At 40.0% G+C, this 13,478-nt stretch overlaps 1 protein-coding gene across 3 annotated transcripts in view; it reads left to right on the top strand.

Moving 5' to 3' along the window:
- Positions 1-13,478, top strand: part of ERGIC3 (ERGIC and golgi 3) — a 29,743-nt gene that overhangs the window by 8,014 nt on the left and 8,251 nt on the right. The window contains exons 7-10 of one of the 3 annotated variants that reach the window (XM_064521307.1): positions 729-786; positions 7,652-7,666; positions 11,530-11,561; positions 12,227-12,323. In XM_064521307.1, coding sequence (XP_064377377.1) covers positions 729-786; positions 7,652-7,666; positions 11,530-11,561; positions 12,227-12,323 — 202 coding nt within the window. The remainder of the gene's footprint in view (positions 1-728; positions 787-7,651; positions 7,667-11,529; positions 11,562-12,226; positions 12,324-13,478) is intronic. The other 2 variants (XM_064521308.1, XM_064521309.1) reach the window with 2 other exon arrangements.

Genomic DNA, 13,478 nt, shown 5'->3' on the forward strand with positions numbered 1-13,478 from the left:
AAGTCCTGTTGTACAGGTTTCTGGAGGAGGCACTTCTTTGATGTCGAATTGTCCCACCTGCCTTTTTAGTCTTAAAAGAGGGACGTTGGAGATACCAGTAATCAACAACTTGCCAGCAGTCATGCTGAACAGAGTGAAATGTTACCTTCTTTAGAAAACTAGTAGAGGAAAGACTACTGGAGGTGATTGTCAAAGCTGAAAATGGTCAGAGAGAGTGCAAGGATGGGGATTCATTTGCTTGCCTGTGTTGTGCAACTGGTGCATGAAAATTAGATGCTAGATACACCAAGTAGCTGTATAACTAACCTGTCATGTGGAGAGTTACCTAACCCAGAAGAGCTGGACATGCAGATTACATAACCAAGTACACTCTAGAAGTCAGGCCAGTTTTTTCTTAACCTAACTCTTTGGTTTTTTACATCTTCTTGTACCCATCCTGGAGACCACATTCTTCATTTCTGGAGTATAAATCTTTTGCTCACTGAGCTAGACTTTGTGGTTTGAGTGCCATGTTGGGTACCAAACAATTACGGAGCCATTTATCACAAAATGTGGTGAGCAAGGAAGATTCACAAGTATATCGTCTGCTGATAATGTCATCTGTGAAAGTGATTTGCTTGGTATATATCTTGTTTAAAATATATATATATATTAAGCCCAAGCACCGGTATTGCTGCTTTATTTATATAGATTCAGACTTTTTAATGAAAGATGACTATCTCCTGCAGGTAGCTGGAAATTTTCACTTTGCACCAGGAAAAAGTTTTCAGCAGTCTCATGTACATGGTAAAGTATTTTCTTTTTCTGTTTATTGCAACCTTTTAGCTTCAAAGCGTATCTGTGCTTTCCCTTTGACTATCTCTGCACCGCCACCCATAATAAAAACAGCACTGCTTTAGTGGGGAGAACATTGTTGAAGTTTTGTTGTAGAAATTTAGAACCATCATGAACAAATAGGAAAGTGTTTTTTGAAGGTGCTGCCAGAGGGGTTTGGAGAAGCTTGGAAGAGAATGAGAGACTGCCCACAAATAGTCTCACTTGTTCCGTAAAACTTTGCTGCTCTGCTGTAAAACATTGTCAGCGAAGGTGTTCAGTCCAGGACCTGAATATGAATCTCTCTGGAAGAGATATTTTAGAGAATATCTCAGGACAATTTTAAAGCAATTCAGTACTTTTAAAACAAATTTAAGTTGTAAAGGGCTTTCTCAAATATGTATAAATACAAAGTGCCCCGATGAGTAGTGGTGGTTAGTTAATACTTTATATCTTTAACAGGAACTTGACTGGAAATATCTGTGTGATTTAATGAACCATTTGCAGTTCCTGTGATCAAATTTTTGAAGCATGAAATTTGTAATAAAGGTTTCACAAAGAACTTTAATTTTAGCCTGATTTCCCCTTCCCGTCACTATCTGTAGTGTAACCTGTACCACTGAGGTAAAGATCATGGGGAGAATGTTTTGTTAAATTGATGTATTTGAAAAAAAAACAAGTAAGCTTTTGAGCGCAGTTTCTGCAGATGAAAGGAATCACTTTTGTGCAGAAATCTTGTCTGTTTTTTCCAACAATGTAAGCTAGTCTAACAAAAAAATCACTTCATCCTGCAGAACTTGTTTTTTATCCTTAAACTAGCAACTAGCATGGCAACAGCAGCCTTACCACAGCCAGTATTTACAGCTCCATAACATGTATATATGTTAATGAGAAGTGTTACATCTTTTCTCTGTAATAGGCATGAATGCAAACTGGCTGTCCTGAGAGCAAAGTACTCTGTGGTGTGTGTACCCTAGAGGAGTGGGTAAGGTCAGGATAGCTCCCTAATTGCATGTGCCCTAGAAGTCTTGGATCTACTGAACTGAAAAAATATGGGCTACGGAGAGAAAGTATAGCTGAAAAATAGAAAGTTACTGCAAACTTTTCAGAGGCAGAGTTATGAGTATTGGTGGTTTTGAGTGCAATGAAAAGGAGTAGGAGGAGAGATATGGGTAGATATGGGTAGACATACCCTCTACTTTGTGGGAATTCTTTCATATTAAATAACGAGAAAAAAAGGTCCTTAATACCATTCTTAATGTGCAACTTTTTTCAGCTTATGGGATTTCCTGAGTCTGTTACAGTCTATGGAGAGCCCTCTGTGGCTCTCTTTCAGGCACTTTTCCCATCTTGCCATGATCCCATATGAACTTTTTGCATTTACAACACCCTTTTGCAAGGATTTCAACAGGTCTTTTCTGCTGTAAGAAAAGCCACCTCCTCTCACTTGCTTGCAGCCTGGCTGCCACTAGCCTCATTTGATGGCCCTCGTTCTTCTATTGGAAAAGACAGTGAATGATCCCTGCCCGCTCTCTCCCTGCCACTCAGGATGTCAGGGACCTTTCCTGGACCACCCTATAGGTCATGTCTTTCCCCAGCTGAAGAGCCCCAGCCTACTCAGCTGGTCTTTTGTGGAAGCCCTTCAGCCTCTGAGCTTCTTTGCTGCCTTTCTCTGAAGCTCTTCTAGTTCTCCTATTTCCGGAGGTGCCAAAACTGCACCCAGGATCAAGATCAAGACTCATGTTGCAGGCAGTGGTATGATGATGTTCTCCCTTTTCTTCTCTTACTTTCCTGGTAATTTCCAGCATTTGATTCCTCTTTTTTTCAACCTGTTACTGGGCAAGGCTTTCATGGCAGCACCAAGCAGAGTCCCACTGTATCCTCACTTTGAGAGAAATGGGCAGCTCAGAGCCTGTTTTTTTATATATGAAGCTGAGAGTGTTTTCACCCTCAGTATAACCTTTCTTCAAAATCCTTTTTTATAATTTACAGGTTTTATATTTTCTGTTAATACCTTATAAAAACTTTGACTAGTTGGTCAGAGGAGAGAGCTCTGAGAGCTTCCCTGGAAATATCTTTTTTGATGATAATTCCACTGTTAGAACTTCTGTGTATGTGATTTTTAATCCATTTAATAAGATCTGCATTAATGTTCAGTCCTATTAATATGCTTAATAGACTGTCATGCAGGATAAAGCTGCATGCCTAAGAGAAGTCTGAATATTCCAAGATGTTATAAACCACATTAACAATCCAGTAAAATAATAATTTTGCTAGACCTATTTGATACAAAACTGTGATGACTGACAGTATTTCTGCTACTATCTTATATTCCCTACTGATCTGAATCAGTAGGAAACAGGGGGTTAACAAGAATGTCAATGCTATGGAAAGTTCATTCATTGTGCCACTCTCCTTGCCTCACTTTGGAGTGGCTATACCACATCTGTGCAACTGATGGTTAGATGTGAGTCTGTGCTTTCTTTTTTGGTGCTATTCAGGTATCGAAGCTGGGAGACCAGCTTTTCAGTTTCTTGTTCTGATACTCTCTTCTTACCCTGAGGACAACTCTTCTTTAATAGATCTCCAGGAATGGAAACCTGCACAGACATCTTCATGACAAAGCAAAGGGTCCTATTCAGAAGCACTTAGTAAATATGGTCACAAATGTAATTCTGGTCTGAGTTTTTCAGTTTATGTCATGTCATTGCTATTATCATCTTCAAAACTGTAATTTCTCTCTTCGGTAGAAGCAAGTTGAAATTGCTTTATTCAGAAAATAGAATAAGAAGTAACATGAGACATAGAGTTAACACACGTGCAGGGCCAGCACTGAATAAGGTGCTGTTTGATACCTGTTTAGTTGTGTTAGCTTTGCGTGTAGCTCAATCTTTATGTGCTTTTATTTTAATAAAAAGGGCCCGGAAGAAGTTTTACTTTTTCAGAGATGATTCCTTCCTTGTTTTGACTTCCTTTTTCATACACTGTTCTCTCTCCTTGCCTGTATTTGTGTTCTCACATACCCATACTTTGTCCCCAGAAATCATTTGCCTGAACTAATGCTTTCATGTGCCTGAAGGAACTAGAAACACTGGAAATGCTGAAAAACAAAAGCTGTTTAAAAAAAAATGTCTTTGTCGACTTTTAAGAAAAAAGTTATTTTGTCATTTTTATTTTCTTCTGTTTCTGCCTGCATGAATATTAAATCCAGGTGAGAGAATTTTGTTTCACTTACTGTTGTTTGCATGGATGTTTTTCTGTGCTTGTATGTAACCTTTGTGTTCATGTTCTTTTGACATTTGTTCCATATTTATACAAGTATATCCAGCCTACCTGAAAGCCATTCTCCATGGTCATTAAATACAACTTTGCATTCCTTTTGGTATCTCATAATCCCCAGGTCCTGAAGCATATGGTAGTTCATAAATTGAAGTAGCTGGGTTTTTTTGTCCTGGAAAGAACAGTCAGGCTCTGCAGGGTTGATTCAGTTTTCAGTTCTTATCCATCCTTATGTACATTTACTTTGTCAGTATACCTAATCGGAAGCCTCAGAGATGGATAAAGTTTAACCCCTGTGGTATCTATAAAAGACAGACTTCTGCCCTGCTTTCCCTCCTGCTTGGTTCATCAGTAGGGAGACATTTTAGTTCTTCTCGGCTGGCTACTTTATTGCTAGGGATATTTCTGTAGCATAAACTTTGCTCATATTTTATCTTCAGTGTTCATTGTTATTAGATGTTCTAGCATATGTCCCTGTTCGTTCTTCATCTCAGGTCATAGAAGGTGTTCTCTCCAGTAGGCTTCCTGAGGCTAACCTTGTGCATTTGTGCTATCTGTAATAGTTAAATACCTTTTAGCTAGTCCATATATCTACTGCTTTTACTTCTTGGGCAGGTTCTCTGTCTCTCCTTCAAACACTGTGCTCCTACAGCAGAGCTGAAATTTGAAGAATTTTATTTTGAAGCAAGCAGTGATGCTGATTTTGAGCACTGGTTATTGGAGGCATCAAAAACTGATCCCTTTCCACCTACACTGTGGCACCGCATCTTCAACATCACAGAAGACCCCCACTCCTGCATGTCATATTGCCTCCAAATGTTCTCATCTTGTTCGCCAGCTCATCTATGATCCAATTGCACTGGATTCTGCAGATTTTGGTGAAGACGTTATCTGTTTTGCTTGTGCATTTTGTAAGGACAGCCTCCAAAATGACCTGTGCCTGTCTCTGATTCTGGATATCATAGCTGTTCTCTCTGCAACCGAGTTCAGTAGCATTCCTGATTAGTGCCAGGATCAGAGAGATTTGTGGCTAGAAGCTCATTACTGCTCACAGCTCCTCTCTTTCCTCAAATAATGCTTCCTATATCAGAGTAAAGAGCAATGATTGAATGATCTGGCTTTTTAGCCTCCTGAGGTCTGTAGTTCTAGAGCTGCTGCCATTTCCACCCCTGTCTGTACAGTAGTTGCATTCTCCTACTCAAGCTGTGCTGGCTGCTGGAAAATGCTTAGTGATAGATTCCTCAGGAGGGAGATGATCCTCACATTGCTTCCTTCTTCACTGCTGTATTTTTTCTAACCGTGCTCTGATTAGACAGGTGGAAGCTGAGGATTCTCATTCATTCTTTAGATTGTCTTGGTATCATTGTGTTGCTGAGGTGCTATCATCAATATTTTCTAGGGAAGACAATGCCCATCATGCTTTATTGACAACCAGAGAGCTTTTCAAGATATCTTAAAATGTGTCATTAGATTCCTTCAATTCCCTTAAAAAGAAGTTGACACTGATGACAACATTCAGGACGTTCTCTGTCCTAAAGGTATACTCTCAATGACTGTGATGATTTCTGTGAATGAGGCAATTCTGAATGTGATCCAAATTTGGCGGTTCTCTCACACCCTAGAGAGTCAGTGATCCAAATTTGGCGGTTCTCTCACACCCTAGAGAGTCAGCTAGAGGACTGAGGTTACCTCTGAAGACGCTATTTTTGTGATTGCGACTTCTTTTCCTCCTCGTTTGTGGTGATGATTGTGGAAGAAAAAAACTCAAAACAGTCTTATCTCTGAGATGATGATTTTTTGGAAAATGAGCTGCCTACTCAGAGTCATTGAGCTGTGCCTGGGAATCCACGAAGCTTTCTTAGCTCTCTAAGAGCATGAATTCACTGGGTGATGATACACCTTCATTAATGTTCTACGCATTAGGGGAGGGCTTATTCTCTTCTCTAATAGAGATTTGTTTGACAGCCAGAATCTGTTTGAAGACATTCTTGGACCCTATGCATGACCCCTAATAACCTCTCTTACTTTGTGTAGCTTCTGGTGGTTTGAATGCTGGATTGCAAAAGGGCATGCAGCCTTTGACTGAAGACCAGTTACTGTTTTTTAGATCATTTGGTATCTTCTGATTGACTGCCAAGAGCAAGTGAAGCTAATTTTTTTGCTGCAGAGCCTGCAGCCTCCTCCTCTGTTTCTATCCCAGAGCCCTACTACTCATGGCTTTGTTACCATTGCACAGGCCTTCTACAGATACCAGTATTTCATCTGAACTCTTCTCTGCCCATCAGCATTCTTGGAAATAAATCTTGGAGTCAAATCCTCCATCTGTCAAGGACTTCATTTCAGAGTGGGGGAGATCCAGATCCTCTGGTTGATTGTCTGTACAGTGGTCCTTTTTTGTGAGCTCATTCTAATTTCTGTTCCAAAGAAATGTCTGCCAAAGAATTAACTGATTTCATTGCCAGACTGAATACTGGAGGCTGAGATTGTTGTTTTATCCTCAGTAACTCTCAGGACTTTTCTTTTTACACTGGTAGGAAAACTCCTTCCAGAGGTTGCTTATGTGTGTGCTATAAGACTCAAGGTCTCACCCATTTCCATGTAGATGGACAAGCTGTTTACAGATGTATCAAGTCTGGTTTGGAGATCACAAAACTGACATTTCCGTTTGCCACCAGATTGCAGTCCATCAGAGCTCAAGTTGTATCCGTTGTTGGGAATGCCAAATATCTGCCAAGCAGCTATCTGGAAGCTCTCCATACTTTCTCCATAGCAAAAAACATGCGATCGTAGAAGCATCACCAGTGGTGTAGCATTTGGCAGAGTGAATAGGGAGTTGCTGGGTGAAGGATTCAGAGGCCCATCTCCAAGCAGATATAAAGCTATGGAAGTTATTAGTTAGTCATGCATGGTGTGACCACATGTGAACACTCTTTTGAAACCAAAAGAATGGCGTTTACTTAACCATGATGAGTATTCTTTGAGATATGCAGTCCAAATACGCATTTTACCTGCCCCCAGGCCTTCCAGGTATTCACTTTTGTTGGGATCTTGCAACAGAATGACTTGCCACCTTATTTGTGCATCAGGTATGTTGAAAGAAGCATAGGACTGATTAAGAGAAAAATGTGTTATCCAGCTTTGAATGGTAATATGTTGTGAGTGTACACCTTGGCTACAGTTCTGAACAGCTTTGGTTGCTCATAAAATAACCTTTCCACTACCCTAAGGGACTAAAATAAATGGGATCTAAATATCAGTGTTGTCTGGCATGCTTCTTTAGAGCTTACTTGAAATATATGGGCATGCCACTGTATTTTTTCTTTTAGTGATTAATTCCTGCATTTTTGTTTCTCAGTTACTCTTTCAATGATTGCTGGTCCATTTATCAGTTCTTTGGATAGCTAGGGAGTCTTTATATGTGGCCTAGAAAACACCAGCAAAGCAATTATTCTTCCCCTTTTTGGTATGAGTTTTAAATGCTGCTATATCTGAATCTCTGCTTTTCATTATAAGGATCTGAATATTTCTCTTTTCTCTCCTACTCTGCTCATTTTTGCAGTGCACGCTGTTGAGAGTAAGTGTCGCTATATCCTTTCCTTTTCAAAACTGTTTACTACAGAACTAATCTAATTGCTGTTATTTGCTGTGCCTGTAAATCTCCTTTGGGAGGAGCTGTTGATCTAGGCTGGGATTTGAGAAGTTTTCCTGAAAGCTAAAAGGAGAACCATCCCAGGTCATTCTTATGTGGTAAATGAGGTCACCAGATGGAAAAGGTTGAGAATCTTTGACTTAAATGATTTTAGTATGTCAGTGTTGGAGATAATGTGTTGGTGGATTATTAGTTGTTCTGTGCAGATAATGTAATGGAGGGGGACACGGTAACGATTTGGAGAGACTTCTGTCTTTTGAAGTCAGATGGGATAATTATCTCATTTAATCTCATTTGTACAATAGGCTAGAGAATTTCTGCTGAGAATTCATGCACCAAGCCTGCTAATTTCAGCATACTCAGTAGAAGGTTTCCTGGGGGGTTGTAAGTCACTTGGATTTTTTTTAAGGGTGAGAGAATCGCAGTGTTTACAGGTTAGATGTGATGTTTCAACTCAGTAACATCTGGTAGAGGGCTCAGGCTCTCTGTTCTGGGCATTCCCTCCCCCAGCTGCAATGCTTTTGGTGTTGCTGCCTGCTCAGTCAACGCATCCTTATCCCACTCTCACCATCTTCCCACTGCTGTGCTCCTGTAATATATTTTCCTCAAGAAAATTCATCCACAGTTTAAAACTTGGTGTCCTAGCACACTTTGGAGCAACATGTTTAGGTAGCTGTGTCTTGAGTTTCTTGCAACCTTAATGTATTTATTTTCAGAATCCTCAGTAGCGGGAAGTGCTGTTAGCCCTGTTTTACAGCTAAAGGACAGAGGCATAGATTTTAACGTCACCCAGGAAGCTTTGCGGTTATTCAGGTCAGAAAAACAAGATGGGGAGAATTCTTCAGATAGCAGCTCTTAAAATTATGTTACTAAAACACTGGTAAGAAACTAGATTATATAAAAATGGATAGACTCCTTGACAAACCTAAGATGTTTCTGTATTTTTCCTAGCTAAGCACTTAGGTGCAGTTACAGAAATGAAAGAATGTGTTTGTTTCCTTAGAAATAACGGTCTCTGATCCTAGCTGATAGTTGCTTAAGATCTTCTGTTTCCTTGCTGTTTTTCTAAGTAGGCTAAATAGCCTACTGTTTTATGTTAAGAAAACTATGGTTAGGTAAATATTTATCTCCAACCCAGACTGTATATACATGTCCTTAGCATAAGCCTTAGTGATCAAAGATAGATAAACCTTTCGTCTGGTGGAAAACTGTTTTAGAAATTGAATGTATAGATCCTGCTTTTTCAGAGTTGTAAATCATTTATTTGAGAAGTATTTTATAAACACTTATTAATCAGCATTTTACATATGGAGCATTATAGCAGAGCAATATGAAGAAAACATATGTTAAATAGCTACAACTGTTAAAGTGGGTCATACACAAGGTAAATGTAGTTTAACATGGTAGTTAATGACTGGTCTTTCTCACGTGCTTCTCTTGATTTTCTCTCATGCTCCGCTACTACTGAAAGATTCATCAACCTCGCTAGCACTCAGCTCCCACTTCACATGCTAACGAATGTGACTGCTCAAGCACTAAAACTGAAAAACACCATAACCTTGTGTCGGCTCCTACCAGCACAATCACCGAGTGAAGCATCCCTGCCTCGCTCTGGGCCAGTTGCTTGTATCCATCACTGCAGTGTGCTAGCACGAGCGCTTGGGCAACTGTGTGATTAACCTTATTTAGGAGCTGATCTGGCTGCAAAAATTGCTTCGAAGAAAGCAATGCTTACATTTCAGTCTGTTATGTTCTCGGATGTGATTCAGCACAGAGAAGGTGGTGGGATGGCAATGAGCCATCAACAGAAACACCGGGGGACAAAGACCGTTTCATTAGTAGTCCAGTTTAAATGCAGATCATCTCTAGCTAGAATCTCTGTAGGATTTTGTTGTTAGCTGAAAATTAGCTTACTGGTGTCTGTACAAAAGGCAGTGAATCTTAACACTTCACTGATAGCTAACCCACTTACCTCTTGACTTAAGTGCATAATACTTTATTGATTGCAACATTAAACAGGGTGTTTCTAGTAACCAGTAACAAAAACAGTGTGGTATAATCTCATTGCCACTTCTCCTTTCCTTCCTTTCCCTCCCACCATTGCTGATTTCATGTGTATTTCCAGATTTTTGGTAGGTTATTTTTTTTGTTTTGTTTGTTTGTTTTATGAGACAAATGGGTTCTCTGATCCAACTGCTAGCACAGCCACATAAATGGCTGTGCTTGTGTTGCTAATACGTCTGCACGCTTCTTTCAGAGACAGGAACCGGGAAAAGGAGAATCAGAAACACCTGAAGCCAATGCAGCTCTGAGCTCTTAACGTAATGCTGTGTCTGTAATGCAGAACCACTGCCTTAATTCCACTGACTGCAGCCTTAGTTTCTGAGTGCTGAATATTTCAGTGGTAAAATGCAGTGTGGCTTCCCTAGATTAAAGCTTTAGGAGAAGGAAAAGTATATATAGTTCAGGCTTAGCATTTCCTGTTCTAACAGTGCAACCTGTGTTTTGCATGCATGTATCTCTATTTTTTAGTGAGTTTTACATAAACACAAATAAAGCTTCTGTTATTTTATAGAAAGATGTTAGTAGAAAAAGTGTATGGTTTACTTATGTTAAATAAATGTTTGTTTTAAAGGAGAGATTAGTTTCAATCAGTTCTTTAGCTTGCAGCCTTTCTTGTGCTAGATTGTATATCAAAAACCTTTTAAGAGAGCAGTATTCTTAATCTTCATTAATAATATAGCGGCACTTGGTGACCTGACTCCATCAGCTCATAAACTTAATAGCCCACAATTTCTAAACTGTGGTTTTCTTTGCTAAGATGAAAGGTGAGGTCTGGCTTCCTGAGCACATGAATCTACCTGTTAAAATGTGCCACAGCCTGTTAAAAGACCGGCTGCTTTAGGATGGTTATATAATGTTGGGTACACCTGTAGGAGTGATGCTGCAATTTAGATGTAAGTTATACTTCCATCCTGAGACTGGTGCTTCTGGCCTTGCATAAAATCACTTAAGAAGCCAACAAGATACTAGTTCCTTTAAAAAATTGCCTCCTGTTGTCTATATCTTTGCCACGTCTCTTCTGGGTGCATAGTGCTGCCAACGTCAAGAGACTGATATATTTGCAGGAAATGCAGAGAGAGAGCAGGCCGATACCCCCAAAGGGTAGCACTGGTGAAAGTAACCTCATCCCCTGTCTTTGACTTGCAAAAACCCTGCTCAGGCTGTCTCTGCAACGACTTTTCTTTTCCCTGTGTGTTCCCTGAGCAGCAGTAACAAGGCTTGTAGGAGTGCTCTGTTGCTACGATGCTGATGATTTCTTTTGGACACTTTCATGTGATACTGTTTAAGGCAGAAGCTGTGCTCGGTTGTTTGTTTAGATCTGTTGTGCTAGTGTTTCACAGTAGTTAAAGGAACTAAGCAAAAACTAAAACAGATATCAGCTAGCGACTGAGATACTAGTGAAATTATCCTTGCTCACCTCCACGAGCTTGCTCTTTCCCCTGCATTAAGAATATATTCCAGTGAGGACTGAAATGTCTAATCTGAAATAACTCTAAATTGAAGTTACTTTCCTTTGCTCTAGCAGTGACTAGTCTATGTGAGAAGGGGAATTACAGCAGTTTTATCTATCATGTGCCCTACTGCAAGTAAGAGAGAAATCCGTTATTTTCTTGCAATTTTAGCAATGGAAATAAAAGGAACTCCCTCATAAGCTCAAATAAGATAAATACATATGCTAGATATCGTTGTCTGAACTACATTATTAAACTACTTTTCTGTTACAGTTCATGATCTCCAGAGCTTTGGACTTGATAATGTAAGTGTTTCCAAGACACAGTGTCCAATTTTCTCAGTCTGTTTTCCTTTTGGATTGTCTTCACATTGCCATGTTGAGATCCTAGCATATTGAACCCAGCTGGCTTTAAGCTTTATGAATCTGAGCAGAATCTGGGACCTGCTTTTGCACAGAGATCTGAAGTATGTTCTGGGACATCATGTTGCCTGGCAAGCCTCTTTCCCTCTTCCTGAGACCCCGCAGTGCCACCACCTTGGTTCTGAACCTGGGCTTCCCAGTCTCCTAGGGATGCTGTTTGTACAACTGCTTCTGGATCTCTTTGAGTTTACCTTGCCCTGGGAGCAAGGCAGATGATACCTATACCTGTACCACCGAGGTGTTGGACAGAATGGTGCTCCTGTGGCAAAGCGGAGGAGGTGGGGGAGCCTACTCTGTGGATGGGAGGGGAGAGCACCGGAGCTTGGAGATTTCCAGCAGGAAAGGGAGAAATTCCACGTTTTGAAATCTCCCATGAATAACAGGAAGAGCAGGTGCTTTGCAGTTTACTATTAGGAAGTGCAGAGTTAAGGGAGAACCTGGCTCTATTCTAGAGCTACTGTCAGAAAAAGATATAAATGATTAACTTCAGGCCCCTTACCTTCCCCCAGGATGCTGTGCAGTTTGAGTTATTAGCATTTCTGTTTCAGATCAATATGACGCACTATATCAAACATCTCTCATTTGGAAGAGATTATCCAGGCATTGTGAACCCTCTGGATGGGACAGATGTTACTGCACAGCAAGGTAAAAGCCAGCTGAGAGAAATCTCTTCTTAAGTATTTGTAATTAATAAGTGTTACAAGAGAACAGGAACAAAGTTCCCAGGCTGTAGTGAGAACCCTGGCAGCACTGCATAAAACTTGGACTCCTCCACAACGTGCTCTTTCGGAAACAGGTCCCTTTATTCATCTGGGACAAATCTGTCTGTGTTTTTTGTTTTGATTCCTTGACCTTTCTGAAAAATTTCTCTTTTCTGTTTTAGTGGAGATAGAACAGAAGGCACAGCACATCATTACTGAACATCTACATCATGTTTAGTTCAGGGAGAGTGCTACCTAGCTACCTTGTGTAGTAAGAAATAACCAAAAGATGCAGAATAGAGAAGAAGGGCCTAACTGATACTTGCTGTAGAGCCATGGCGTCTGTGTGGCCTTGCACTACCCATCAATAACAGCTGCAGTTAAGTTGAAATATTACAGACCTTTTATAGATAGCTCTGATCTGCCTGCTTGAGGAGGAAAGACATCTCTTTCCTCATGCTACTGCTGCCTAAACTTTAATCTTGGTTTATTCATACAAGCCTGCTTGTGTGCATTTTTTATGAAAGATACTGACCATGGCACTTTATATGCCACTGCAGAGATCTGTTATTTTTTCAGATGCACTGAAGTCTGCAAAGTTTGTCTTTGCAGACATTTGTGTTATTGTTATATAATAAAGCTGGGAGACAGAGGTCATTTGCATTGAGATGGTGGTAGGATTGTTATCCTACCTGAATGTGGAAGGGGCAGGGTATATAATGTTCTTCTAAATTTTTTCAATGTCTCTTTTAATAGTTACACCCAAACTAAAAGATGGTGCTTAAAAGAAAATACAGAGAAATGAAGAAGTGTCAAGATGCTCTTGGCTTTTTGTGGAGTAACAAACTCTCTGAGAGAGAGCCCACAGCTGTCTGATAAAATTCTCTTTGTAGGCTAAAGCTTTCCATATTGGGCCATGGAGAACTGGTTGGCAAATTCTTGAGGAATTATTAGGACTGAAGATGTAGTCTGAAAAAAGAGTAAAAGTAAAAGATTGTAGGTCAAATTTATGTTTATTGCACACTAGCTACATTTGAGAATTCCTCCTTCAGTAGAAATTGATGAATAATATTCTCCTGTGGGAATTTCATAGAAACAG

Source organism: Dromaius novaehollandiae, chromosome 16 (genome assembly GCF_036370855.1).
Source record: "Dromaius novaehollandiae isolate bDroNov1 chromosome 16, bDroNov1.hap1, whole genome shotgun sequence".
In the NCBI taxonomy this organism is placed as follows: Eukaryota; Metazoa; Chordata; class Aves; order Casuariiformes; family Dromaiidae; genus Dromaius; species Dromaius novaehollandiae.